The sequence below is a fragment of the Moschus berezovskii genome, chromosome 20 (assembly GCF_049115385.1).
Source record: "Moschus berezovskii isolate FMDL1 chromosome 20, NW_MosBer_1.0, whole genome shotgun sequence".
Taxonomy (NCBI): Eukaryota; Metazoa; Chordata; class Mammalia; order Artiodactyla; family Moschidae; genus Moschus; species Moschus berezovskii.
The window spans coordinates 25,794,726-25,821,451 of NC_142479.1; the positions used below are offsets into that span (position 1 = coordinate 25,794,726).

A 26,726-nucleotide genomic window follows, 5' to 3' on the forward strand; every position below is an offset into this window, starting at 1 on the left:
GGACAAAACTACACAGTAAGCCATAAAAAACTGAAAGGCAAAATACACCACCAAAACAGCGCTTACTAATTGCCACTCAAGCAGGGGGGTGAAGCAGCTCGCACAATGCATTGTATGGAAGTGAGTAACCTTGGTTACTGTTTCCAAGGACACTGGGCTCTTGGCTAACAAGCACTGAGGTGAAGCTGAATGCAGTGTTGACGCATTTTAATAAACCTGCGTAAAGAAAATCAACGTGACGGTATTCCATGCTCCCCAAATCTTTATTGATCTAATAAAGCATTTCCAATACTAAACAAGATAACAAAAGCAGTGAATACTCTGCAGCAAAGTATTTCTGTTGATGCCTGCTGCATTTCTCCTCTGGCACCTCCCACGAAGTGACTAAACCTATCACACTTGCTCCTAAGGTCAGCAGTAATTATACTTACGAGTTTTACCTGAGGCGTTCCGGAATACATCTAGAAATGGAAACCTATTTAGCTAACAGGTGAGTGTTGTCATCAATATGGACCACTGTGACAGAAGACTAGTCCACACAGCCTTTCCAAAAACGTCTCTGCCGTGGAAATTCTGTCAAACAAACTGGGAGACGTTTCTTGTTGCAAAGGTAGATGTGTGACCATGTTCTATCATGGAATGTATGAGACCACCGAGAAGGCTGCTTGAATTCTGGTGCCATGGGGAAACCCGAGGCACTGCTCAGGCTGGAGTGGAGCCCGGAGGCCCCAGGCAAGGTTCACTAGAGACTGGCCTGTTTGTGTCACCACTAACACCCACCGGCCCTGTGGAGGCAAAGGCAACAACTCAGAAACAGCTGTTCTGGTCATTAGCAGCTGGAGATGGCCTCATCCACAACAGATGAGAAAAAACAGACTGACCTCAGCAACACTTGTCTGTGCATCCTGGCATGCAGCCAGGTAAAGCAGAAGCCTCAACAGCTCAGGAATGAAAACATTCTCTACCTTTCTTGGGGAGGGTGGAAGTAAAAGATGTAAGATGGAGCAAAACTGAACTGCCCCGAGTTTTGTCCTGAGGAGGGAAAAATGATCTAATTAATTATGTAAAGCAGCAATTACACAGACAAAACCACCTTTTCCAGTTTACAAACAAAAACTAAGTCTATCTCAGACAGCTTAAGCCACACACAGTGAAGCACACAAGGTTCAAACTCGCTTCATAAGCACGTAATTCACAACAGAGAAACGTGTGTCCCAGATTGACGTGTTCCCAGAACAACACAGTCCTTACTACTGGACTTTTTTCCCCCTGATTTCACACATTTGGTTTAAGTGGCAAAGAAAATTCCCCACACCAGAGAGCATGACAGAGTTCCCTGGTAACCCAGTGGTGTGGACTCCGTGCTTTCACTGCTGTAGACGCAGGTGCAATCCCTGGTAGGGAAGCTATGATCCCACAAGCTACACAGTGAGGCCAAAAAAAAAAAACCACACAACAGACAGCATGAGCCTTTTCCTTCTAAAATTCAGTGCTGGTTCTGAACAATTTCCTGCCATTGCTTCTAAGTCACGTGCCTCTACCACAAATACACACCTTACTCTTCTCCTTGCTGGGCCATGAGCTCCACCATCCAACCCTAAGCAATTTCCAGGTCTCTCACAGAGAAACGGATTGGTCCCTGTGCAGGCATTCTTGGAAATCTGGACAGAGGCCTTCGCAAAGAGATTTCATTCAGCTGCCTTTCCAAACCTTGTATGAAAAAGAAATACCGTGTTCACAGTCTGTGTGTGAGGTAACACAGGGCTTTCAGTGAAGACCCCCAAGGGCAACAATAATTCATCCAGATACATCAAGATTCAGGGCTCGGTCGAAATGAATGTTCTTCTCCACCGCAAAGTTCCCAGGTATGCTTTGAAAGTTTTCTTGAAAGCTGAGTCTTACACATGCACGAACAGAGTGGAGAACTGGTTCTGTTCACTAATGTTGGTAAATCCACCCTCACCCACCTGCCACTGTCCAGTGGAGAGAAGCAGAAATTTTTCTATAAAAAGAATATCCATTTAATCACAATTTCCCCTTTTCTATTCATTTTAGATATTAACACATTAAATGTGGCTAAATGCATTCTACTTCACACAACAGTAAGTATTCCAGACACACAAACACTAGCTCAAAATCCTTCTGACTCCAGTCCTAGAGCAAGAATTTAGTTTTCTTCAAATATCAATTCTTCACAGTTTCAATGCCGCAGCAGCAAATTATTCCTTAGATAAAGGCAACTGTGGTCCATATTTTAAAACATCTTAAGAGAGCTAGAGATGAGTTAGCAAACTGCCAGTGCCACGTGCAGTTTGGGTACGGCAGTTTGACCTGAAATCCCAAAGACTGGCCGCGGGAACTTGGGGGCAAAGGTTGTCTGTGGGAAAGACTGGGAACTTGCACAGCCCCTCCCCCCACCTCTTGAGGCTTTCCTCCTGATGGGGTGGGGGGTGGGGCTCCACAGCACTCACATTCCGTTTATTGGTCCCTGTCACCCCAAGGGGTGTGGTGGAAAAAAACAAACCCAGCTAGGTACGTCATAGAGGAGCTGTCAGGAGCTTTCAGAGCAAATCAGGCAGGATCAAGCCAGGAGGTTTCGGTTCGACACAGTTGATCCAGAAGTTGGCACAGCTGGCATGATACTGGTGTCCCCCGTACGCCAGCTTGAAGCTGTCAGTTTCTGAGTTGAACGCCTGCCAGGAAGAAACAGACACGGAGGGGGAACGGTCAGGCCCCCTCCACACCCAGGCGCTGACCGGCAGCCGCACGGACCCCACTCCAGGACACAGAGGCTGAGGCCAGACTGGCACACACACAAAAGCTGAGCAGGTGGTTACAGGAATTCAAGCGAGAAAAGTTTTATGGCACTAATTAAAGGCATGAAAAAAATCTTTACTGTTGTTAAACCCAGTTTCAGCAAAAAGAGGCCAAATCTTTCCTAGAAAAGGCACACAGAGGCTGTGGGGGGTTGGCAGGGGTCATGACAGGGGAACGAAAATAGCCAAGGGCCGGGGATCATTTTGATCTCTTTGTGAAGAAGGAAGCCCTTCCCTGAGGCTGGCATTTGACTGTCACATGCCATCCCTGAGGTCTCGGAGGCTCATAGAGCCCTATCATCAGAGAAAACTCAAGATTAAAATGGGTCTAATGCCACTGGGAGCTGAGAGCCGAACTGACATCATTAAAATGTCCAAATGGGTTCAGGGTTTGTAAAAAAGATACCAAACACCTAAGAATGCTTTCCAAATGAATAATGCTTGCAGGTAAGTTACAGCCAGCCAGGCCTAACCTCAGCCACCTCCTAGGGTGCTTTCTAAATGTCTACAAATAAAATTCTAACCTCCCCGCCCCCCAAATTTGTTTCTGTCTGCTAACAGCCAAGTGCTGAAGCTCTCTAACCTCCTCTGTGTCACGATGACCTGGTTTTCCAGAAGGTGCCCTTTCTGTTACCCTGTTCCTCTCAGAGGAAAATAACCACCACACCAGAAGCCGATTCTGAGCCACAAAGCATGCACACAAGACGGAAGTGACCCACGTGGACACGTCAGTTGACTGAATCGGACACTGTGGGAATGGAAAGGACTCAGCAAAGCATCTATGATTGGAACAGCTCAGGATGACAGTGGAATCACTGAACTTGCCCTCCACATTCAAAATTAAGATGGGAGACACTAAGGTAACAAGTAAGTTGTTCATACTTTTTTAGGATGCTCTTCTGCAGGCTGCTCTTCTTTCTGAAATAATGTTGAAACCATAAGGTCAACAAAATTCCCAGCACAGGGCCTCTGGCCTGCAAATAAGTCCTTACAGGTTGACCCTTCTCCCTGTGCCACCCTGCCTGCAGAGGGGGCTGCAGGCACAAGGCAAACGAGCCCGCTCCACAGAAAGGCAAGACCTGCATCCACTCCTAAAACAGTTCCCCTCACCGCCCCTTGGAAGGAAGTCTCTGCTTCTGTGGTCCCATCTCAGGAGTTGATCAGCTCCCCACCTCTGGTCACAGACCGTGCGGAGAAGTGGGCCAGGTGGGCTTGTGCCCCGGGTCCTGGCAGGGACGTGCTCTGCCTTGGAAGTGGTGTGGGGGAGGTGGTGACTTACCCGGCTCCTGGAGTCCACGTTCAAGAGGCACACCCCGCAAGCCAGCTCCTGAGCGTTTTTAATCCCAGGCCGGAGCATACAAGAGGAAAAATCCAGTGAATTTTCATCAGGCTGTGAGGAGAAGACAGACGGGTAAGGAGCCTGCAGTTCCCCACGCTGCTTGGCTCAGTTCTCTGATCCCGCCTCCCAGTACGTCCAGCAGCAAATTCAGTGAACGCTCTACCACCGCCAGCACGATCATTCCATTTCCCTGGGGATGTCAGGATGCGTGAAAAATGGTCCCTACCCTCAGAGCTCAGTTTAGGGTCGGGGTGAGGTGGGTGTCAGGCAACACAGTGTGATGAGAGCCACACTAGCATGCGTGTAAGAACCGAGGGCCAGAGCAAAGCGTGGAGGGGCTGGGGCACTGACCTGACTCAGGGGAAAGGAGCGGGGTGGCAGAGGACGCTTCCCAGAACTTACAGCCATCGGGGCTGAGTCCTGAGGCGTGTCTGCTGGGGGAGGGGTGGGGCAGGATGAGGTGGGGAGGGAAGGATATTTACGTAGAATGAGCAGCATGGGCAAGGGCCTCTAGCAGATCGGGTAGGAGGAAAAATCTAGCGGGTGGGAGCTGAGCTTATGGACAGAGGGAGGAGATGAAGCTGGAGCACGAAGGCCTTGAAAGGAATACGAGGGGCTGAGACTTCATCCTGGAAAGCCCTAAGGGTTGTCACGGTTAGCTGACAGGATGAGGTGTGCGCTCTGGACAGAGCTCCGTGGCTGCAGCGCAGGCAATGAACTGGGGACTGGTCTCATTACAAGGCTGCTGTAGTGAGCAGTAGTCGGGTCCTGAAGGGCAGAATGGAGGGAGCAACGGTGGAGCGCGACAGACACACAGGGAGCTATTAAGGCCACGGAAGCAACAGGCCTGCAGGACTGGGCGCTGAGAGGATCCACCCTACCGAGGCGTGTGAGAGGAAAACAAGTTTGGGGTGGAAACAGGGAGAAGAGCCCAGGTTGGTACAAGCCAAATCGAAGCTGCCTGTGGGTCAGCGGAGCTCTGACGCTCCATGAGCAGGCAGACGGATATGTGGCTCTAGCGCTCCAGAAAGAGGGAGCTGGACATTACTAGCTAGAGAGACTACATATTGGGCTGGCCAGATAGTTAAGAGTTTTTCCATAAAATGTTACAGGAAAACCCGAACGACCTTGTATGCCAACCCAAGATAATAACAGCTAATAAATCAAGCCCTTACCTATGCTAAGCAGTACACTAGGCTCTTTATATGCGTTATTTTATTCCTTACCAAAAAAAGTATGAACTATATGGAATGTGTAGACTAAAGCTGTTAATTTGTTTAAAGTTATAATACACACCTATCATATGAAGTTTTTAATTCCTAGATATTTATCCAAGAGAAACTCAAACACGTTAACAAAAATCTTGTATGACAAATGTTCATAGTAGCTCTGTTCATATTAGCCCAAACTGGAAACAGCTTGTATCGATAAACAAGAAAATGGATTTCAAAAGAACATAGCATATTAATACAATGAAATATTACTCAGTGATAAAAGGGGATCAAACTGATACAACACAGATGAATTTTTACAACACGCAATTTAAAAGAAGCTGACACAAGAGCATATGCAGCGCATAATTTCATTTATATTAGGTTCCAGAACAGGCAAATCTAGGATAATGGAAAGTCACAGAAAATAGATGGCTGTTTTGAGAATCAGATCAGAGGACTGGGAAGGGGCAAAAGGGAACTTTCCCAGGGACGGGGGATCCTGGTGGGCTTCCATCTATGGGGTCACACAGAGTCGGACACGACTGAAGTGACTTAGCAGCAGTAGCGGGTGATGAAAGCACTCCATATATTGACGGGGTGTGGGCTACATGGTTGTGTGCATTTGTCAAAACTGATCCAACTATACATTTAAGATCGGAGCATTTCATTGCATGTAAGTTATTCTGCAATTATGAAATACACTGAATAATAAAACAAGACAAAAACAACCAAAATGACAAAGCAGAAAAATGAAACAAAAAACCAGAATGGGAGAAAATATTTGCAAACAATGGGACTGACAGGGGCTTAATATCCAAAATATACCAACAGCTCACACAACTCAACAAAACAACCCAATCAAAAAATGGGCAGAGGACCTAAATAGACACTTCTTTAAACAAGACATACAGATGGCTAGCAGGCACATGAAAAGATGCTCAACATCACTAATTATTAGATAAATGCAAATCAAAACTACAGTGAAGTACCACCTCCCACCAGTCAGAATGGCCATTATTAAAAAGTCTACAAATAACAAATGCTGGAGAGAGTGTGAAGAAAAATGAACCTTCCTGCACTGTTGGTGGGAATATAAATTGGTGCAGCCACTATGGAGAACAGTCTGGATGTTCCTCAAAAAACTGAAAAGAGAGTTGCCATATGATCCAACAATCCCACTCCTGGCCTTATACCCAGACAAAACTATAATTTGAAAAGACACATGCACCCCTGTGTTCACAGCAGCACTATCTCCAGACAAGCCAAGACATGGAAACCACCCACTGATAGACGAATGGATAAAGAAGATGTGGCACATGTATACAAGGGAATAAAAAAGAACCACAAAAAAGAACAACCGACAAAGACCACACGATATCACTTACATGTGGACTCTAAAAACATGACACAGATGAGCCTATCTATGAAACAGAAACACAGACAGAGGGAATAGTCTCGTGGTTGCCAGGAGGGTGGGGACCGAGGGAGGGGCAGAGTGGGAGGTTGAGGTTAGCAGATATAAGCTTTTACATATAGAACAGGTAAACAACAGGGTCTACTGTACAGCCCAGAGAACTATGTTCAATATCCTATGATACACCATAACGAAAAAGAATATTAAAAAAGAATGTATATACATAAGTGAGCCACTTTTCTGTACAGCAGAAATCATATATTATAAATCAATTATACTTCAATTAAAAAAACTAATCAAGAAAATAAGATTTTGGATTCTTAATGGGTAAAAGTTAGGTATACCTGAACTAATTTATCTTTCTTATATATGCCCCAGAACAAGTTTCTTAAACTTGGCGCCACTGACATTTTAAGCTGGTTAAATCTTTGCTGTGGGGCCTGTCCTTTGCATGTAGGATGTTTAGCAGGATCCCTGGTTAATCTGGGGACAAAATTCTCCCTTCCTGGCTCAATTAAGAACTGACTTTCCAAAGAGAAAGACGTATGCGTGCATGCATGCATGTAAATATACACATACACACAAACCCACACACGTAAGCTTATTATAAACTTTACTGATACGAAGAATGTGTAGCACACATTTTACAAATAATAAAATATACCATCCTTTTATTGTAAATTTCACATAGTACCTTTTTTTTTTTTAAACTGCACTGCACAGCATGTGGGATCTTAGTTGCCCCAACAGTGAAAGTGTGGAGTCTTACCACTGGACTGCCAGGGAAGTTCTCCCGCCCACCCACCCCCATTTTATCTTATTCTCACAAAATGCTTTCTTGGATTTTTGCCCAACTCTTAGATCAACAGTCAACCTCTGCTTGCTCTCCTGAAAGAGTGTTATTTCTCATGTGAATGCTGATGTCTGATGTGAAGGACAAGAGCTAGATTGTCACCACTCAGACATACCTTGGAACTTCATTTGTCTGTCAAATACATGAGTGACTTCTTTGCTGAATCAGATAATAGTTTTTGAATACTGCAGAATCTTTACCCAACTTTTGGGTCTACTCACAACATAAGGGCTACACAGAGAGCATACTTTTGAGTTTAACCTACATTAATATTTTCTCTGGATCACTTTAAATCTAGAAAATCAACAAGTCAAGCCCCAGTTTGAAGCATTTGTGGACGTCCATGGTATAAATACTCCGCCATGGTTGATTTTGAGCTACCAGTGCAATGTCACTGAACACAGGGGTGGGAAGAGATGTATGTGGCACCATCATATAGTATTTCCACATATGAAAACTGTGGACTAGGGTGACCAACTTCCTGGTCTGTGCAAGACTATCCCCATTTTATGGACTTCCTGGTGGTCCAGTGGCTAAGAATCCACCTGCCAATGTGGGGGACATGGATTCGATTCCTGGTCTGGGAAGATCCCACACGCCAAAAGGCAACCAGGCCCATGTGCCTCAACTACGGAGGCCTGCACCCCATGGAGCCTGTGCTCCGCGACAAGAGAAGCCACCGGGACAAGAGAAAGCAGCTCCCACTTGCTGCAACTAGAGAAAGCCTGGAAGCAGCACAGCCAAAAATAATAACTTTTTAAAAATGACTGTTCCCATCTTAGCTCTGAGGAAACCCCTTGGTCCTGAGCAAACCGAGACAGCTGACTGTCCTCGGACAGACAGGAATAATCTCAAACGCTAAGGAACATGCTTCATCACATGGGAAAGGAAGATGGAAGGGACTCCACAGGAGCAAGGAAAAAGGGTCAACCGTCCTGTCTGAGAACCAGAAACAACAGCAGAGCAAATCGAGAGCGAGAAAGGTCTCAAGTTACCAAGTTGGGCTCAGAAAAATGTCTGAGTTTAAGACTGCCTCCGCTCTGCAGTGTGAGGCTTGATAACAGTCCGGAGTGATCATGCAAGTGGGTGGCTTTAGTGAAACAGAGACTAGGGCTTGTAGTTCAGACAGTCATGGATCTGGAAGCCTGGAGAGTTGGTTTTGGTTTTTCTTCATGAATACTGAGATGACCAGGATAACGGCAAATTTGATGATTAAATAATGGCTACCTGTTCCATAGTTACTTTAGGCTGAACCACCACTCTGTCTTGGTATTTGCATAACTATATATATCATTTTTTCCCAGGGGGAAAAATAGGGCCACCAGGAAAATGTGTAGATTATATACGATAGTTCCCCATCCCTTTCGAATCTGAAATGATAAACCATGTGCCAGGTTCCACAAACATCTCAAACTAACCTGAGCTAAATCCATTCAGACCACACTTAGGGAAGGAAGTATGATAGACATTTCTCAAAGAAGAGAAGGGGAGGTGGAAGTTTCAACTGTATGAACCTACTCCACCTGAGCCAAGTCAGAGGATAATTCTTTTTTAGTGCAATCATGACCTATTTGGTCAAACCGAGAAGCAGGTAGCACTGTCACTTGTTTGTCGGCCAATTCTGTCCTTTGTAAAATGGCAACAATTTCACATGCCGTCCCTCCCTCCTTCAGCTGGTGTTAGGATCTTCACAGACACATAGAAAGGGTGTTGAAAAGGATCGAATACTCTAAATGATTATCACAATTATTCACTTTGATAAAATCTAACATGCTCTTTGAACTGATTAAAAACATAGTAGCATGTCTGTAATCTACATTACAGACATTCATCATGCCTGTTTGAGAAATAACTAGAACCCAAGGCAACTAAATCCTGAAGAAAAAAAAAGTTAATAAAAGTCCTTTAATATATGTTTACCTAATGAATAAAAGAAGCAAATGAAAAGGTCATATTGTAAACTCCAGTGAAAATCATAAGGCTCTGCATAAAGTACTCTGTAGTCAAATTAATCTTTCAAATGACAAAATTAACCTTTGTAAATACACATCTATTAGCAAGGGGATTACTGTAGTCCACAATTACAGTGTGACACCAATCAAAGGGCCCTAATTCTAGAAGGAGGCATGCCCTCTACAGGCCACCTTAAATTGCGTGTCACCTACTTTAATTGGCAAGTATGTCACGTATTTAGCGAAGATTAAAAACCAGCGATATTATACTTGACCTGTATACACTGACAAGTCCCAGAGGCAGGCTGGGATATATTGGTATAATCCTGAAACTTTAGCCAATAATAAACTACTAAAATGGTATCCAAGAAAATCACTATTAAGGAAGAAGAGTTTGGTAGCAATTAGCATTCCTTACCGATAGCCTTATTCTCCTTCTCTGTCCCTCTGAATTAGACACGGCTGTGTGACTTGTCATGGTGTTAAGAGACTGAGGGTAAGTAATATGCTCACTTTTGGAAGGAAGTCTTTCAGGCCAATGTGCTATGCGTCATGTTCCCTTGACCCTCTCCTGGCGGCCAGCTGTGCTCCACTCAGTGAAGCTCTACCAACCCAGGTGCTGGAGGAAAGTCACACCTTCCCACCTGAGAAGGTCACAGACCAGAAGCCGGCAACAGAGCTCTGCTGTTTCACACTGCGGAAGAGTGCGGTGCTGCTGGTGTTTGTTACCATCAAGCTTAATTTGACTGAAATAAAATTTATTCTCTTACAGTTCTGGAGGTCAGAAGTCTAAGATGAGTTGGCAACACTGCTTTTCTTATGGGAATTCTAGGGAAGAACACATATCTTCATCTTTTCTCGTGTCCAGAGACTGCCTGCGCACTCCGTGGATCACAGTTCCAGCTCCAAAGCCAAGAGTGCAGCATCCGCCAGTCTCTCTCTCTTTGGATTGTCACGCTGCTTTGCAGCCATGAAATTAAAAGATGCCTGTTATTGGAAGAAAAGCTATGACAAGCCTAGACAGCATATTAAAATGCAGAGACATCACTTTGCCAATAAGGTCCATATAGTCAAAGCAAGGTTTTTCCAGTGGTCATGTATGGATGTTTAAGAGCTGGATCATAAAGAAGGCTGAGTGCCGAAGAATTGATGTTTTCAAACTGTGGTGTTGGAGAAGATTCTTGAGAGTCCCCTGGACAGCAAGGAGAACAAGTCAATCCTAAAGAAAATCAACCCTGAATATTCACTGGAAGGACTGATGCTGAAGCTCCAATACTTTGGCCACCTGATGAAAAGAGCTGACTCATTGGAAAAGACCCCGATGCTGGGAAAGACTGAAGGCAGGAGGAGAGGGGACCACCAGGGAAGTCCTCTTGGCTTCCTCTTATAAGGATCCTTGTCATGCCTCTGGGCCTGCCGAGATAACCCAGGCTAAGTTTCCCATTCAAAGACCCTTAATGTAATCACATCTGCAAAGTCCCTTCTACCACCTAAGGTAAAACATTCACAGGTTCTAGGGCTTAGAAAATGAACATCCTGGGGTTGGGGAGGCGTTATCCTGTCTACCATATCTACCTTCGGTCAAATAAAGATGGTCGTGTGGAGACGATGAATATTCTGTCTCTAAAACACTATGCAGATTGGCCAGATGATAAAAATGCTATCATTATTAAAAAAAAATAAACTGTTCGCCTGACATGCCACAGCAACAGGAAGTACTCTGAAATTCACTGCTTATTTCACATTGAAAGGAAGCAGGGAAGAATTTTATTAGACTGAGGTTAACAGTGGAATCACAGAGCGTGGGTGATTTTCAGTTGACTAGAGGTCAGGAGAGTCACAGTCCTGTCTCTTCTCATAGATTTTATATGGCAAAATAGATCAGTTTTGCTTTCCAGGCCTGAAGTCTTGGTTACAAACCTACTGAACTTCAATCCACAACCATGAGATAAAACCTCAACATAATAATTCACTCATCAGACTTCCCCGGTGGCACAGTGGATAGGAATCCGCCTGCCAATGCAGGGGACATGGGTTCGATCCCTGATCCAGGAAGATTCCACATGCTGCAGAGCAAATAAGCCCACGTGTCACAACTACCAAGCTGCGTGCTACAACTACTGAAGCCCAAGGGTCTTAGAGCCTGTGCTCTGCAACAAGAGAAAGGGGGGCTTCTCCGCCAGCATACTGAGAAGCCCACGCACCACAACTAGAGAGCAGCCCCTGCTCTCAGCAACTAGAGCAAAGCCCCCGTGCAGCAACAAAGATCCAGAGCAACCAAAAAAAAAAAGCACTCACCTCACTAAAATAGATGATTTTTCTCTCTTGAGAAAAAAGTTTCTTCAATCAGTGCTCAGAAGAGGTACGCTTTTGCCACAAGAGGGAGTTTTAGTCCATGGATTAAGGGAGCGTTAAACAGAGGACCATGTAAAACTCTGCTGCCAGTGTAACTTCCAGCTTAAAGAAATAGTAAGGAGCCGCAATCTGGAGGTTAAGACTAGTGCTCTGCTTCCCTTAGCCCAAGCGTCACTGCTGCACCCAGAACTTTTTCACTTGGCAAAAGTAATGCAGTCTCCTTTTGATGCAGAGAGTCCCATAGAGTCTTTGTGGGAAGAAACGAGTCATTTTTTAATACTTTGGAAGCTGGGACTAACACAGTAGGAAAAGTGGTTTTAGGCAATGATTTACATTCAAATCCCAGCTTTGTGAGTTTCAGGCAAGTTTCACCTTTTCTGAGCTCCACTTCTGCACTTGTAAAACTGGGGATTATGCTGACCTTATGGGATTGTTACCAGGACTGAATGAGAAGGAATACAGCACAATGTCCAGCAGGTTCTAGGTGCAAAAGAAACAGTAACTGTGTTATCAATGTTACTGGAACCAAAGAGCCTGGCTGTAGTGATTTAGTTCATTAAGTAAAGCACAGAGCACGGGGACCTCCAGGGAAGTCCCTCAGGTAAGTTTTAAGGACCAAAGACCTACCAGTTATCAAGAGCAAATGATATGTATATATAATCAGGAGAAATATGAGTAGGGAATGATTATTTTTCACAGCTGGAAGAGCATGGGTGACTGTGGAAATAAATACTCAGCAGCAGCCACAATGTGCAATGTACTCCTGTGCTGTCTAGTGGCAGACATCTATCCTTCTGGGGACTAAAAAAAATGTCAGGTAAAGTCATACAAGCATCCAGATCCAGACATGGCTGCTAGAGATGGCTGTCCCAGTGGGAGTCTGAAGGGGGGGCATGAATGCCTGGCCACTCTTCCCCTTCACTTCCTCTGTTGCCATGTGGAGGGATTCAGAGCCACCGTAAGTGAGGGGGCAACACTCCCAGGCTAGGCAGGTGACTAGTTCACAGAATCACAAACCAAATTCTAAGGCTCCTTTAAATAGGTCTGGGCAAAACTAATCCTTCATGTAAAAAATCAGAACATGGCTTATCTCTGAGTGGGGCGAAGACAACAAAGGAGCGGAAGGAAAGCTTCTGGGAAGACGGGCTATCCTGGACCTCGACCAGGCATGGGTTACATGTGGCATGCATCTGTCAAAACCACTGAGCGGTATAACTAAGATTTTTGCATTTTACTAAGTATATATTTTATGTAAAAAGGAAAAAAGAAAATTAAAGAAAGCCAGGAAGGGCGATCAGAATCTCGAAGGCAAGCCTTTCTCATGAGCAAGATGTACAAGGACGAAACTAGCTTCCACCTCACCCCAACAGCAGCTCCCTCAGAGCCGTAATCAAGGCTAAGATTCTCCCCAAATATCCTTTGCTCTAACACATAATGAAGCTGCCTAACACACTTGGTCTTCTGTGATATCTTTTCTTTAGAGTTCACAGCTTAAAAAAAAAAAGTTCTGCCATCGCAGCCACCTTTTTCTAACAGTACCAGAAGAGATAGATTTGCATAGCAGTCTAGTTTTCAGTGTTAATTACAATAAGAAACCAACTGCCATCAAAACAAAGAACCTTAAAATCTAAGTGGCAAGGGGGACTCCTTTAAGCTCCTCTACAGTCCTGAGATATTAACCGGGGGAAAAAGTATACAGAAAGTAACTTGACTGTTTAGATCAAGTCACTGCCAAGACAGACTTCCGGTGTTTCATCTCTTTAACCCCAAAGCTAAGGAACAACCCATCTTCTGCAAGAAGGCTTTTGCCTTTCTGTTTTCACCCATCCATCTGCCCATTTCAAGGAGGCAACAGAGTACTGTGGTTGAAAAAGCAGACTTAGGACTCTTTCAAACTGAGTTCAGGTCTCACCGATATCTTTGTGCTTCAGTTTCATCTAATCAGGGGAGAATAATATTATCTACCCTCAAGACTGCTGTGTTCATTACATCCATGTAAAGAGTCATGAATAGGGTCTGGCACACAGTAAGCACTCAGTAAGCGTTGGCTAATGATGCTGACGATGTTTAGGCTTAATGTGGTCCATAGGAGTAGAGAGTTAGGAGCAGAAGATGGGTGAATTAGGAAACGCCCAGACCCACACATTCCTAATGTGTGGCTGTAGAGAACTCTCTGCTATAAAAACATGGAACAAACGGGTGTTGAGGTGAGACCTTTGTGAGACTGAATACAGAGGCTCTGATGAACGTGGATGCTAACAGTGCAAAGGGGACACACTGGATTTTATGACATCCCTCTCCATCTCATAGCCTCACGGGCACCCACGTGCATCACCAGCCAATCAACTTCATTTGTGACTGGAGTTTGGAAATACTTTTTTTAAAATGTCAGGGTTGGGACTTACTGGTGGTCCAAGGGCTAAGACTCTGAGTTACTAATTCAGGGGGCCTGGGTTTGATCCTTGGTAAGGGAACTAGATCTTGCATGCCGCAACAAAGATCAACGATCCCGGGTGCCACAACTACAACCCAGCACAGCCAAATAAAACAAACAAAAACCACCAGAGTTTTATGACCCACACACAACCCTATTACCATTCTGGCAAATTCCCTTCCAGCACTGTAATAACAGTTCTGTGTTATCTCAAGCTTTGCAATCCTTTAAAAAACGACTATGTAACACCCTACTACGAAGATTCACACAATTATATTCTCCAGATTTGGACTGTCAGGCTATTTTCAACTTTTCACTTTTACAAAGAACAACTTGTGCATTTGAGCTGCTTCTTTTTGTGAGTTTGTATGTAGAACCCTCTACCTTAGGAGTTTTCCAAAAAGTGGAACTACTTAATCAAGTGCTCTGGAGGTCTGTAAATCTTTTCATTCATCCAGCGTTCACTGGGTATTGACACAGTGCCTGGCACGGTGCTCAGAGCAGACAGACGGCGGACATGTGGTCCTGGTCCTTGTCCTCAGTGAGTTTCCAGGCGGTAGGGAAAGCATGCTGCCAGACACCTTTCCCATTGGGTGGCACCAATTTCTTAATGAATTAATTCCCAATAAATTCCCTAAGAAGCAGTCCAATTTTACCACATCAACATGCTGCTGCTAAGTCACTTCAGTCGTGTCCGACTCTGTGCGACCCCATAGACGGCAGCCCACCAGGCTCCCCCGTCCCGGGGATTCTCCAGGCAAGAACACTGGAGGGGGCTGCCATTTCCTTCTCCAACGTGTGAAAGTGAAAAGTGAAAGTGAAGTCGCTCAGTCATGTCTGACTCGTAGCGACCCCATGGACTGCAGCCTACCAGGCTCCTCTGTCCATGGGATTTTCTAGGCAAGAGTACAGGAGTGGCTTGCCATTGCCTTCTCCGCATCAACATGCTAAAGGTTCAAATAAATAAACCGAATCCCAAACTGGGTTTATTAGGTGGTAAAAAAACAAAAACAAACAAACCTTGTTTTAACTTGAATTACTGTTTACTGATTAGCCGTGCCTCCTCTTTTATGAATCACTTCATGTTTTTGCTCTGACTTGACTGGAAGCTGGTGTAGTTTGCACTGATTTATGTGTTTTCTTTACCGAACAAAGACTTGAGGCCACTGTCAGTAAAAACTGCCACCCTTTTTTTTCTCCTTTACCATTTCATCTATCGTGCTCCCCACCTGGAATAACTTTCACTTACTGGGGCTATGCCATTTGATCTACAAGGAAAGATTTCCTAAGAAACTACTTAATGAAACCTGTTGCTTTCTTCTGAAAGGGTTATTTTTGACGATAATGTAGATGATGTTAGTTTCCTCTCTACGAGAACCCACAAAAGAAATTTCTTTCAGATATAAGTACCAGGAATAGTTATGCTTCCTGAGTAGAGGGTTTATTTTTCTGTTATGAACACAGTGAATCATGGAACTGAGCACGTCTTCTTTAATCAGTGTCTGGAAGGGTCAACGGTACAGCTCACCACTAGCAAATGCCAACACTTTAAAAGCACACATTTTTGCACACAACTTCATTCCTGGCTTTAACATTTCCTGCCTTCATTTTCCTTATCCATTTATTAAAAAAATTTAAACCAGTTATTAAAATAATGAGGTATAAAAATGCTTATCTTGTTTGAAAATAAAGGTAAGGTTCAAAAAGTATAAAACAAAAGATACGAAGTCCCACTAATCGCTACGTAAGAACACAAAGAGATAAAGGACACATACTATATGATATCACTTACACATGGAATCTAAAAAATATGAATGAATATATGCACAAAACAGACACAAAGACATAGAAAACAAACTTATGGCTACCAAAGGAAAGAGGGAGGGGGGATGGACCAATTAGAGGAGTATGAAACTAACAGATACCAACCACTGATACTACATAAAATGGTTAAGTAACAAGGATTTACCGTATAGCACAGGAAATACATCCAATGTCGTGTAATAACCCAAAGTGGAATATAATGTGTCAAAAAAAAAAAAAGCAAAAACTAAACGAATCACTATGCTATATACCTGAAACTAACACAATACTGTAAAATCAACTATATTTTTCTTTTTTGGCTGAACTGTGCATACGGGATCTTAGTTCCCTGACAAGGGATTGAACCCACATCCACTGCACTGAAGTGCAAAGTCAACCACTGGACCACCAGGGAAGCCCCAGATCAACTATATTTCAGTTTAACAAACAGAAAAAAAGGACACAGTCCTGATCTTAAGGAGCTGAGAAGCTAGTGGGCAAGAAATAAGAAGACACAATTACCAAGAAGCATGGGAAGTGCCTCCCTGACCAGAACATGCTATGGACACACACAGGAAAGGGGCATCTAAAGCAGACTGAAGGTCTCTTGGGATGATTTCTGGGGAAAATGACGCAGAGTCCAGAGGGAAAAGTGATTGAACAGAGAAAGACAGGCCAGGGCAGCCCAAGTGATGGAAAAGACCTTACACACTGAGCTAAAGAGTTTAAACTTGACCCTGAAGACCATGGAGAGTCACTGCAGGATTTCAAATGGGATATAAAGCCACAATCAGATTAGCATTTTAGAAAGACCCGCTGATAGTGGTGTGTAGAACACATTGACTGTGGATAAAAAATGAACCAGTGTCTGCAGCTAAGCAGTCAGAAGTGGTAAGGGCCTGAATGATTTACCACATTAAAAAAAAGAGGCTTCCATTTTTATTATATTTTATTCCTATTGTTAATATATGGGAATGTGGTGACGTTTTGCCAAACTCATTAAATTTAACCTCTTGAATTCAGTTTTCTGGAGGCATTTATCATCAAATAAACAATTCTATCTCTTCTTTTCTAATATGCATACTTCAATTCTTATTGTATTGGCCACAATAGTATTTTTAAAAAATAATTATCCAAACAGTTTTAAGTTATAAATCGAAAAATGGCCCAAGGGAATAATATAAGAGATTTCGGAAATGATTCAAATGCTTTCGGAACTTAATATTACAAATCAGAAGCAACGTAACAATGGCGAGGACCTGCCGCTGATGACAGACAGGTTGCTGGGCGACGTGGGGTCCTCCCACCCAGCAGCGCGGCACAAAGAGAGCTGGTTGCTCTTAGAAATGGGGCACCTGGTTCAGTGTGCGGAAAGAAGGAAAGAAAATGGAACTGTGCATTTATTCCAGCTGTGGAAGGAAGATAAATTTGACTATTGTGAAATAAAGGATATTATCTGAGAAAAACTGAATTAGCATGAATATATAAAAATAAAATAGCTTTACCCAGTGAAATATTAAAAAAAAAAAAAAAAGGTGGAAGAAACAGAAGAGGCAAAAATTAACTGATATCATCTTATGTGCATATGCGTGTGTGTGAATAAATCTATTACAAATATGAAATGTATACAGTCAAAAACAATATTTCACTGAATATGTGGCCAGTCAAAAGAGAGAAATGATCAGCTTACTCACAAAGGAAATAAAAATAGTAAATCATCATTTGAGACACTAGACAGTCCCTCAGGAAGTGAAAGAAATTTAAAAAACACTTTCAGGGAATTGCTAACACACTTTTTAAATTAAGAAATTGACAAAGCTAGAATACAATGAAATGTATACTTTTATGTACTGCTGTCAACTAGCCTCTAAGCTACTTGGAAATCCATATCACACATGGAACAGCAGCTATACGCAGGCATGCATGTACATGTGCAACCACGCACTCTGATTTCTTAAGTCCTCTTGCAGAAACTGCACCATCAAAAGGGGAAACAGTCATTTATTCAATGGTATTCAGAGTAAAACTATTCATAACAGGAAAAAATGAAAACAATTCAAGACCTTAAGAAAGTAAAATGGCTCAATGAGCCACAGGATAGCAACAAGATGTATCATACAGTCTTCTGTTTTACTTAGGTCTAAAAAAATTTTTTTGCAGTATAGTTGATGTAGAATATTGTATTAGTTTTATCTATATAAGAGTGATTCACAACTTTAAAAGGTTATAGTCCATGGATCATTACTATAAAATATTGCCTATATTCCCTATGCTGTACCATGTGTCCTAGTAGCTTCCTGATTTTCTACATGGTAGTTCGTACCTATTAACCCCCTAGCTCCTGTGCTGCCCCTCCCTGCTCCCTTCTCCTCACTGGTAGCCACTAGTTTGCTCTCTGTATCTGAGTCTGCTTCTTTTCTGTGATATTCACTAGTTTGTTGTATTTCTTTGGATTCCACATGTAAGTGACATTATTCTGTCTCAGTCTTTCTCTGACTTCTTTCACTTAGCATAATGCCCTTTCCGTCCACCCACGTTGCTGCAGATGGTTAAATTTCACTCTTTTTCATGGCTAAGTAGTATTCCATCTTCTTTATCCATTCATCTGTTGACGGACACTTAGGCTGCTTCCATGTCTTAGCTGCTGTAAATAGTGTTGGTATGAACATTCAGGTGCATGTATCTTTTTGAATTAACATTTTTTTAAAAGGACACTAATGGGGAAAAAACTAGAAATGTAAAGGTAGAAACTCAAATCAATGCTTTGCAAAACAGTGACTTAAGATATAGATAGAGAATATTTTCCTACACTCTCATTTAGGTACACTGGGCCTGGAGGCCAACCTGGTGCTATTCAGCTAACAGCACAAATGTTATTAGTATCTCCTTCCTTTATAACATAACTGGCTACTGTAGGGACCTTCATCCTCCAATCAAAGGAATGTACAGTCAGCTTTATGGCTTAGGTTTTTGCAAGGAAAGCAACTGCTGAATTGTCTCGTGGGCTTACCGTGAGTGTGGCAAGTGACATGAAGCCAATCAGGTTGTTCCATACTTTATCGATGTCCTTTAGCAACTGCTGGAGTTTCTCACTGCACACCGCAGTGGCTTTTATCCCCAGCTCCACACGTTTTGTTACCCTGTACACCTCGACAACACCTGGCAGGGTGAGAGAGGAAAGAGTTAGGTGCTGGAAGTGAAGAGAAAGAGATCAATGAGACTCAGCAGCTTTACTGCTGGCTGATATCCCAGGTGAAACAGGGACTGCATCTGGACAGATGTGAGCTTATTATTCCTTGGGATCAACCAACTTTTTTGGCCCGCAACCCCTGGCATGTGGGATCTTAGTTCCTTGACCAGGGATTTAACCTATGCCTCCTGCACTGGAAGCATGGAGTCTTTTTATTTATTTTTTAAAAATTAATTAATTTACTTTAATTGGAGGCTAATTACTTTACAGTATTGTAGTGGTTTTTGCCAGACATTGACATGAATCCGCCCTGGGTGTACATGTGTTCCCCATCCTGAACCCCCCATCCACCTCCCTTCCCATCCCCTCCCTCAGGGTCATCCCGGGGCACCAGCCCTGAGCACCCTGCCTCATGCATCAAACCTGGACTGGCAATCTAATTCCACATATGATAATATACATGTTTCAATGCTATTCTCTCAAATCATCCCACCCTCGCCTTCTCCCACAGAGTCCAAAAGTCTGTTCTTTACATCTGTGTCTTTTTTGCTATCTCGCATATAGGGTCATCGTTACCATTTTTCTAAATTCCATATATATGCATTAATATACTGTACTGCTGTTTTTCTGACTTACTTCACTCTGTATAATAGGCTCCAGTTTCATCTCATTAGAACTGATTCAAATGCATTCTTTTTAATGGCTGAATACTCCATTGTGTATATGTACCACAGCTTTCTTACGCATTCATCTGTCGATGGACATCTTCCCAGGGAAGCCCAGGAACCATAAACTGTTAACGCCGCAGTATAAACTCCCTGGTAAGAGCGCAGACTGTGGAGCTACACCACCTGGATTCAAGTCCAAGCTCTGCCACTTACTAGCTGTGTGACCTCAGGCAGGGAGCAGACCTCTCTCTACTTCAGCCTCCTCATCTGTAACCTTCTCAAAGGACGGCTGAAGAGGGTAAACTGGTTAAAACTGCAGAAGGCTTAGAACAGCAGACATTAACCAAATATTAGCTATTTTTTTTCTGGAATCTTTATGAGTCCATCTGTTTGAATTTGGGAAATACAGTTATACTCACTGAAAATGGGAATATTAACAGTTTAAAAGAATCGCAATGTCAGGATCACTATAACGCACAGGCAGACCTTGATTTACTGCACTTCCCTCTGTTGTGGTTTCCAGATACAAATATATGAATTTTTTTTTACAAATTGAAAGGTTGTGGTAACCGTGCATGAAGCAGGTCTATAAGCACCATCTTCCTTCCTGACAGCATCTGTTCACTTTGCTTCTCTGTCACAGTTTGGTAATTCTCACAATAGTTCAAACATTTCCATTATCATCATATTCGCTATGGTGATCTGTGATCTATGATGTTACTGCTATAGTTGTCTGGGGGCACCATGAACCACCCAGCATTTGTTCTGACTGCTCCGCTGACCTTCTCCACCCACCCATCTCCTCCTCAGGCCTCCCTATTCCCTGAGACACAACAATATTGAAATTAGGTCAATTAACAACCCAATGACAGCCTCTAAGTGTTCAAGGCAAAGAGGAGTCTTACGTCTCTCACTTCAAACCAAAAACTAGAAATGATTAAGCTTAGTGAGGAAAGCATGTCGAAAGCCAAGATAGGCCAGAAGTTAGGTCTCTTGTGCCAGCTAACCAACTTTCGAAAGAAAGGAAAAGTTCTTGAAAGAAATCAAAAGGGCTACTCTAGGGAACACACGAATGGTAAGAAAGCAAAACAGTCTTATATGCTGATACGCAGAAAGTCTGAGTGCTCTGGAGAGATGACCGTACCAGCCACAGCATTCCCTCATCCCAAACAAGGCCCTGACTCTCTTCAGTTCTATGAGGGCTGAGACATAAGGAACCTGCAGAAGAAAAGTCTGAAGCCAGCAGCGGTTGCTCATGAAGGTTAAGGAAAGAAGCCATCTCCATAATATCCCCATAACATAAAGGGGCAAGGCGAAGCAAGTGTTGATACAAAAGCTGCAGCAAGTTACCCAGAAGACCTAGCTCAGATAATTAACGAAGGTGGCTACGCTAACCAACAGATTTTCAATGTAGATGAAACTGCTTTCTTATTGGAAGAAGATGCCATCCAGGAACTTTCATAGCTAGAGAGGAGAAGTCAATGCCTGCCTTCAAAGCTTTCAATGACAGGCTGACTTTCCTGTTAGGAGCTGATGCAGCTGGGGACGTTAAGCTGAAGCCAATGCTCATTTACTATTTCAGAAATCCGAGGGTCCTGAAGAATTATGCTACACCTACTTTGCCTGTGCTCTCTCTATAAGCGGAACAACAAAGCCTGGATGATAACACATCTGTTCACAACATGGTTTACAGAATATTTTAAGCTCACTGTTGTGGACTACTGCTCAGAAAAAAAAAAAAAAGATTAAAATATGACTGCTCAGTGACAACGCATCTGTCACCCAATACCTCTGATAAAGATATACAAGAAGATTAATGTTTTCATGCCTGCTAATAACAGAACATCCATTCTGCAGCCCATGGGTCAAGTAATAATTTCTATTTTCAAGTCTTTAGGAAATACATTTTAAGAGGCTATAGCTGCCACAAGTGAAGAGAAACTCAAAAGCCTCTTGATGAAAGTGAAAGAGGAGAGTGAAAAGGTTGGCTTGAAGCTCAACATTCAGAAAACAAAGATCATGGCATCTGGTCCCATCACTTCATGGGAAATAGATGGAAAAACAGTGGAAACAGTGTCAGACTTTATTTTTTTGGGCTCCAAAATCACTGCAGATGCTGATTGCAGCCACGAAATTAAAAGACGCTTGCTCCTTGGAAGGAAAGTTATGACCAACCTTGATAGTATATTAAAAAGCAGAGACATTACTTTGCCAACCAAGGTCCATCTAGTCAAGGCAATGGTTTTTCCCGTGGTCATGTATGGATGTGAGAGTTGGACTGTGAAGAAAGCTGATTGCCGAAGAATCGATGCTTTTGAACTGTGGTGTTGGAGAAGACTCTTGAGAGTCCCTTATACTGCAAGGACATCCAACCAGTCCATTCTAAAGGAGATCAATCCTGGGTGTTCATTGGAGGGACTGATGCTAAAGCTGAAACTGCAATACTTTGGCCACCTCATGCGACGAGTTGACTCACTGGAAAAGTCTCTGATGCTGGGAAAGGTTGGGGGCGGGAGGAGAAGGGGACGACGGAGAATGAGATGGCTGAATGCCATCACCGACTCTGTGGACATGAGTTTGAGTGTACTCCGGGAGTTGGTGATGGACAGGGAGGCCTGGCGTGCTGTGATTCATGGGGTCGCGGAGAGTCGGACACGACTGAGCGACTGAACTGAACTGAACTGAACTGATAGCTGCCACAGATGGTAATTCCTCTGGTACATCTGGGGAAAATAAATTGAAAACCTCCCGGAAAGGATTCACTATTCTAGATGTCATTAAGAACATCTAGGATTCATGGGAAGAGGTCACAATATCAACAAGAGGAATTTGGAAGAAGTTGATTCCAACCCTCATGGGTGACTCTGAGGGGTTCAAGACTTCAGTGGAGGAAGTAACCACGGACATGATGGGAATAGCAAGGGAATAGAATTACAAGTAGACCCTTAAGATGTGACTAATTTTCTACAATCTCATGATAAATCTTTAACAATGAGCAAAGAAAGTGGTTTCTTGGGGTGGAATCCACTCCCTGGTGATGACTGTTAAAATGACAGCAAAGAACTTAGAATATTACATTATCTTAGCTGATAAAGCAGCGCAGATTTCAAGAAGATTGATACCAATTCTGAAAAAAAGTTCTCCTGTGGGTAAAATGCTATCAAACAGCATTGTATACTATATAGAGAAATTGTTCATCAGTGAAAGAGTCCATCGGTGAAACAAACTTCATTGTCTTATTTTAAGAAATGACCACAGCCACCCCAACCTTCAGCAACTACCATCCTGATCTGCCAGCAGCCATCAACATCAAGGCAAGAGCCTCCACCAGCAGGAAGATTATGACTTGCTAAAGACTCAGGTAGATGATGGCTAGCCTTTTTTAATCAATTTTTTTTCAATATTTTTATTTAAGGTTTTTCAGACATAATGCTATTGCACACTTAATGGACTACAGTCCTAAGGTAAACATAACTTTTCTATGAACTGGGAAACCAAAATATTCATGCAACTCGCTTCACTGAGCTATAAGCTTTACTGCAGCGGTCTGGAATCAAACCTTCAATGTCTCCCAGTGAAGTGAAAGTGAAAGTCATTCAGTTGTGTCCAACTCTTTGCGACCCCATGGACTTCACAATCCGTGGAATTCTCCAGGCCAGAATACTGGAGTGGGTAGCCATTCCCTTCTCCAGGGGAATCTTCCCAAACTAGGGATCGAACCCAGGTCTCCCGCATTGCAGGAGGATTTTTTTACCAGCTGAGCCACAAGGGAAGCCCAAGAATACTGGAGTGGGTAGCCTGTCCCTTCTCCAGGGGATCTTCCTGACCCAGGAATTGAACTGGGGTCTCCTGCATTGCAGGCTGATTCTTTACCAACTGAGCTATCAGGGAAGCCCCAATATCTCCCAGGTCTGCCTGTAATTAAGAAATATTTCACTCCTCTGAATGCCCAAAGATTTAGAAAGTCTATGGCTTCATGTATCTTTTATACACTTAACAGGACACAGAATGGTTCTTTTCCTGTGGTCTCTGAATTATGGCTGAATTCTTCCAGCAAGGATGAGAGCTGCAAAGGTCTCCAAAGACTAAGGACAGCTGCCAGGCATTACCCAACCCCTCCCCTAGACTGTTCCAGAGAGAACTGGAAGAATGCCAGGGGGTCTTCGGTGGTACACGCTCAGCCTATATACAGCACTGTGGCTTGTCCTTCCTTCCCCAGGGGAAGGTTAGGAATTGCTGCCCACTCTGAGCCAAGTGAGGGGGCTTCTGAGTCAATCTTTCATACTAGGAAACTACTAGAGGGAAATATAGGCACCCTATGAGCTGGTGAGCATTTGCTTATGAGGCAGACTTATGCCTGTCTGGGCAGGAAAGAGGAACAAGAGCAGGAGGCAGGAGTAAGGAGAGCTCACAGCCCTTCAGAGCCACTCACCCAGAGAGCATACGCAAGTGACCACTGTGCACCCAGCACTAGGCGAGGTGCTGGAAACCCAGCCTGAAGCAAAACACACCCAAATCTCTCCCTTCTTGGAGGTGGATTTTAGTGGAGACAGATAATACATACAAATAATAGAAAGTAAAGTATTTAAGATAGTAAATGTGACAGGGCTAGGGAGAAAATCAAGCAGGGAGACGGACAGCAAGTGACAGGGTTGGGAGAGGGAACACGGTTTTGAGTGAGAGGGGCGAGAAGACCTCACTTAGAAGGTGACATCTGAGTAAAGGTCTGAAGAAGATTAGGGAGAGTCCAGTGCCTATGGTTCTGGCTACAGGCAAACCCTGAGCAGCAGAGGACCACTGAGAAGGACAGGGACTGAGATTTCACATTAGACTGGGACTCGTGAGCGCTGAAGGCGGCCAGGAAGTTAAGGAATCTGTGAGGTTGGTAAGGGATAGAAAGGCAGAATTCAACAGAGCATGGTAAAAGCTGATTGGGGACCCAATAATTTACTTTTCTTTTTTAAACCAATGATTTAATTTTAATGCCTCATCTAGTTCAGACTCTTTGATAAACCAGTAACATGTGACTTTACATTGTGTATAACAAGGACTGAGAAACCTGGCCACAGAGACCTTAAGCCAAACAGTTGTTTCAGGGTAGGATTTAAGTGTCTTATCTATAAAAGCAGAAGCTACTTAGTGAAGTCCTATGAGACCTGAGAGATCTAGATTAAACTACTTGAAATAGGGACAGCTTGAAAAGCCTCCAAAGTGTTATAATTTTGAAGAAGTAAAATATGAAAGCACATACCTAATAAGTACTCCATGCCTTGAGCTGACTGAATTACTTCTGTGCATACAGAGCTACTACTGATTCCATTTAAGGTATCATTGGCCTTCTTAATGACCTACGAAGAAATGAAATCACATCACGTTACATAGTCAGGAAGAGTCATTACAAAGCAGTTTACTGTTAGTAGAAAACCCAAAGGAAAGCAGGGAGGTGTGAAAATGCATGACTGATTGATGTGTGCAGTTGACTATGCTGAAACAAATCTGAGAATTTCATTTTGACATTGATGAACCAAGCCTCCGTTTGTTTGGAAGTGGAAAGACAAAGGTTCTTCAGCTTAAATGTTATTTTAACTTGGGCAGAGATAATGATATCACTTTGTTACACCTTAAACTCAGTGATGGAAGAGGGCACCGTAAGTCAAGTGAGCGGAGTCTGCTACAACAGGTGGGAAAGAAGTCTCACTGAAGACGTGTGCCTTTCCACACAGGTCCTCCTAGTGCAAGGCCATCAAGGCAGTGCTCGCCTCAAGTCCATCCAAAGGAACCAAGAAGGCAAGACGACACAAGAGGCACATGCGGACGTGGAAACACATGGAAGGGACAGACTCACCTCCAGAGCACTCCCCAGACACCGCTGCCATTCATACGCATACCTCTCATTCTCCTGTGAAATTTGTAAAAAAGAACTGCGTCAAGCGGGCAAGCCTGGAATCCTACTTGTGACTGCTGTCAGTTCAGAGTCCTGAAGACTTACTTTCATGTCTATGAAAATCACTAATCCAAGTGCAGTTGATCTTCTGAACCCACTAATGATGATTTTTATTGATAGTTCCTGATAACTATAACTTCTAAACACATGACTTGTAAATTGGAGGGAAATAGTTTTTAGTGTATTCCCTTTGTAAACGTTGCCTCATTTGTTCCATTAATAGTGGAAGCTTCTTTAAAGGTACCTACCACGTAGGTGTCTAGCACGTGAGCCAGTATCAAACCACAGCTTCCTGCTCCACAGTCAGGAAGCTATGTGTGCGAGTGAACGCGGGTCTGACAGGATGGGGAGGAGGATGCTAAGAGTGTTGGCTGGAGGAGGAAGCAGCCTGGGACGAACATTAACCACGAGAGGATCCAGCACATCTGTCCTCTTTTTTTTTCCCTTAAAGATGCTTACTTAATGTGGGCCAGTTTTTAAATTAGCTACAATATTACTTCTGATTTTTTTTTTTTTTTAATGTCTTGGTTTTTTGGCCATGAGGCATGTGGAATCTTAGTTTCCTGATCAGCAACTGAATCCACATGCCCTGCACTGGAAGGTGAAGTCCTAACCACTGGGTTTCCAGGGAAGTTCCTCCCGCCCCCAACCCCCGCTCCACCTTTTGAGGTTTTACCACTAAGATGATAAAGTCCACATGCTCAAAAAGAACGCCCTGAAGAAACACTTCCCTCCTTGTGAAGT

General features: G+C 43.4%; 1 protein-coding gene across 9 annotated transcripts in view; it reads right to left on the bottom strand.

Annotated features, from left to right (window-relative positions):
* Positions 1–244: 244 nt before the first annotated feature.
* The window catches only part of SYNRG (synergin gamma), an 80,664-nt gene continuing 54,182 nt past the window's right edge, over positions 245–26,726 (bottom strand). For 7 of the 9 annotated variants that reach the window (XM_055400669.2, XM_055400640.2, XM_055400659.2 and 4 more), the window contains 6 exons: positions 25,884–25,937; positions 25,290–25,386; positions 19,191–19,339; positions 4,096–4,206; positions 3,699–3,734; positions 245–2,693 (listed from right to left, as the gene is read on the bottom strand). In XM_055400669.2, coding sequence (XP_055256644.1) covers positions 2,562–2,693; positions 3,699–3,734; positions 4,096–4,206; positions 19,191–19,339; positions 25,290–25,386; positions 25,884–25,937 — 579 coding nt within the window. In that variant the 3' untranslated portion in view covers positions 245–2,561. The remainder of the gene's footprint in view (positions 2,694–3,698; positions 3,735–4,095; positions 4,207–19,190; positions 19,340–25,289; positions 25,387–25,883; positions 25,938–26,726) is intronic. The other 2 variants (XM_055400693.2, XM_055400651.2) reach the window with 1 other exon arrangement.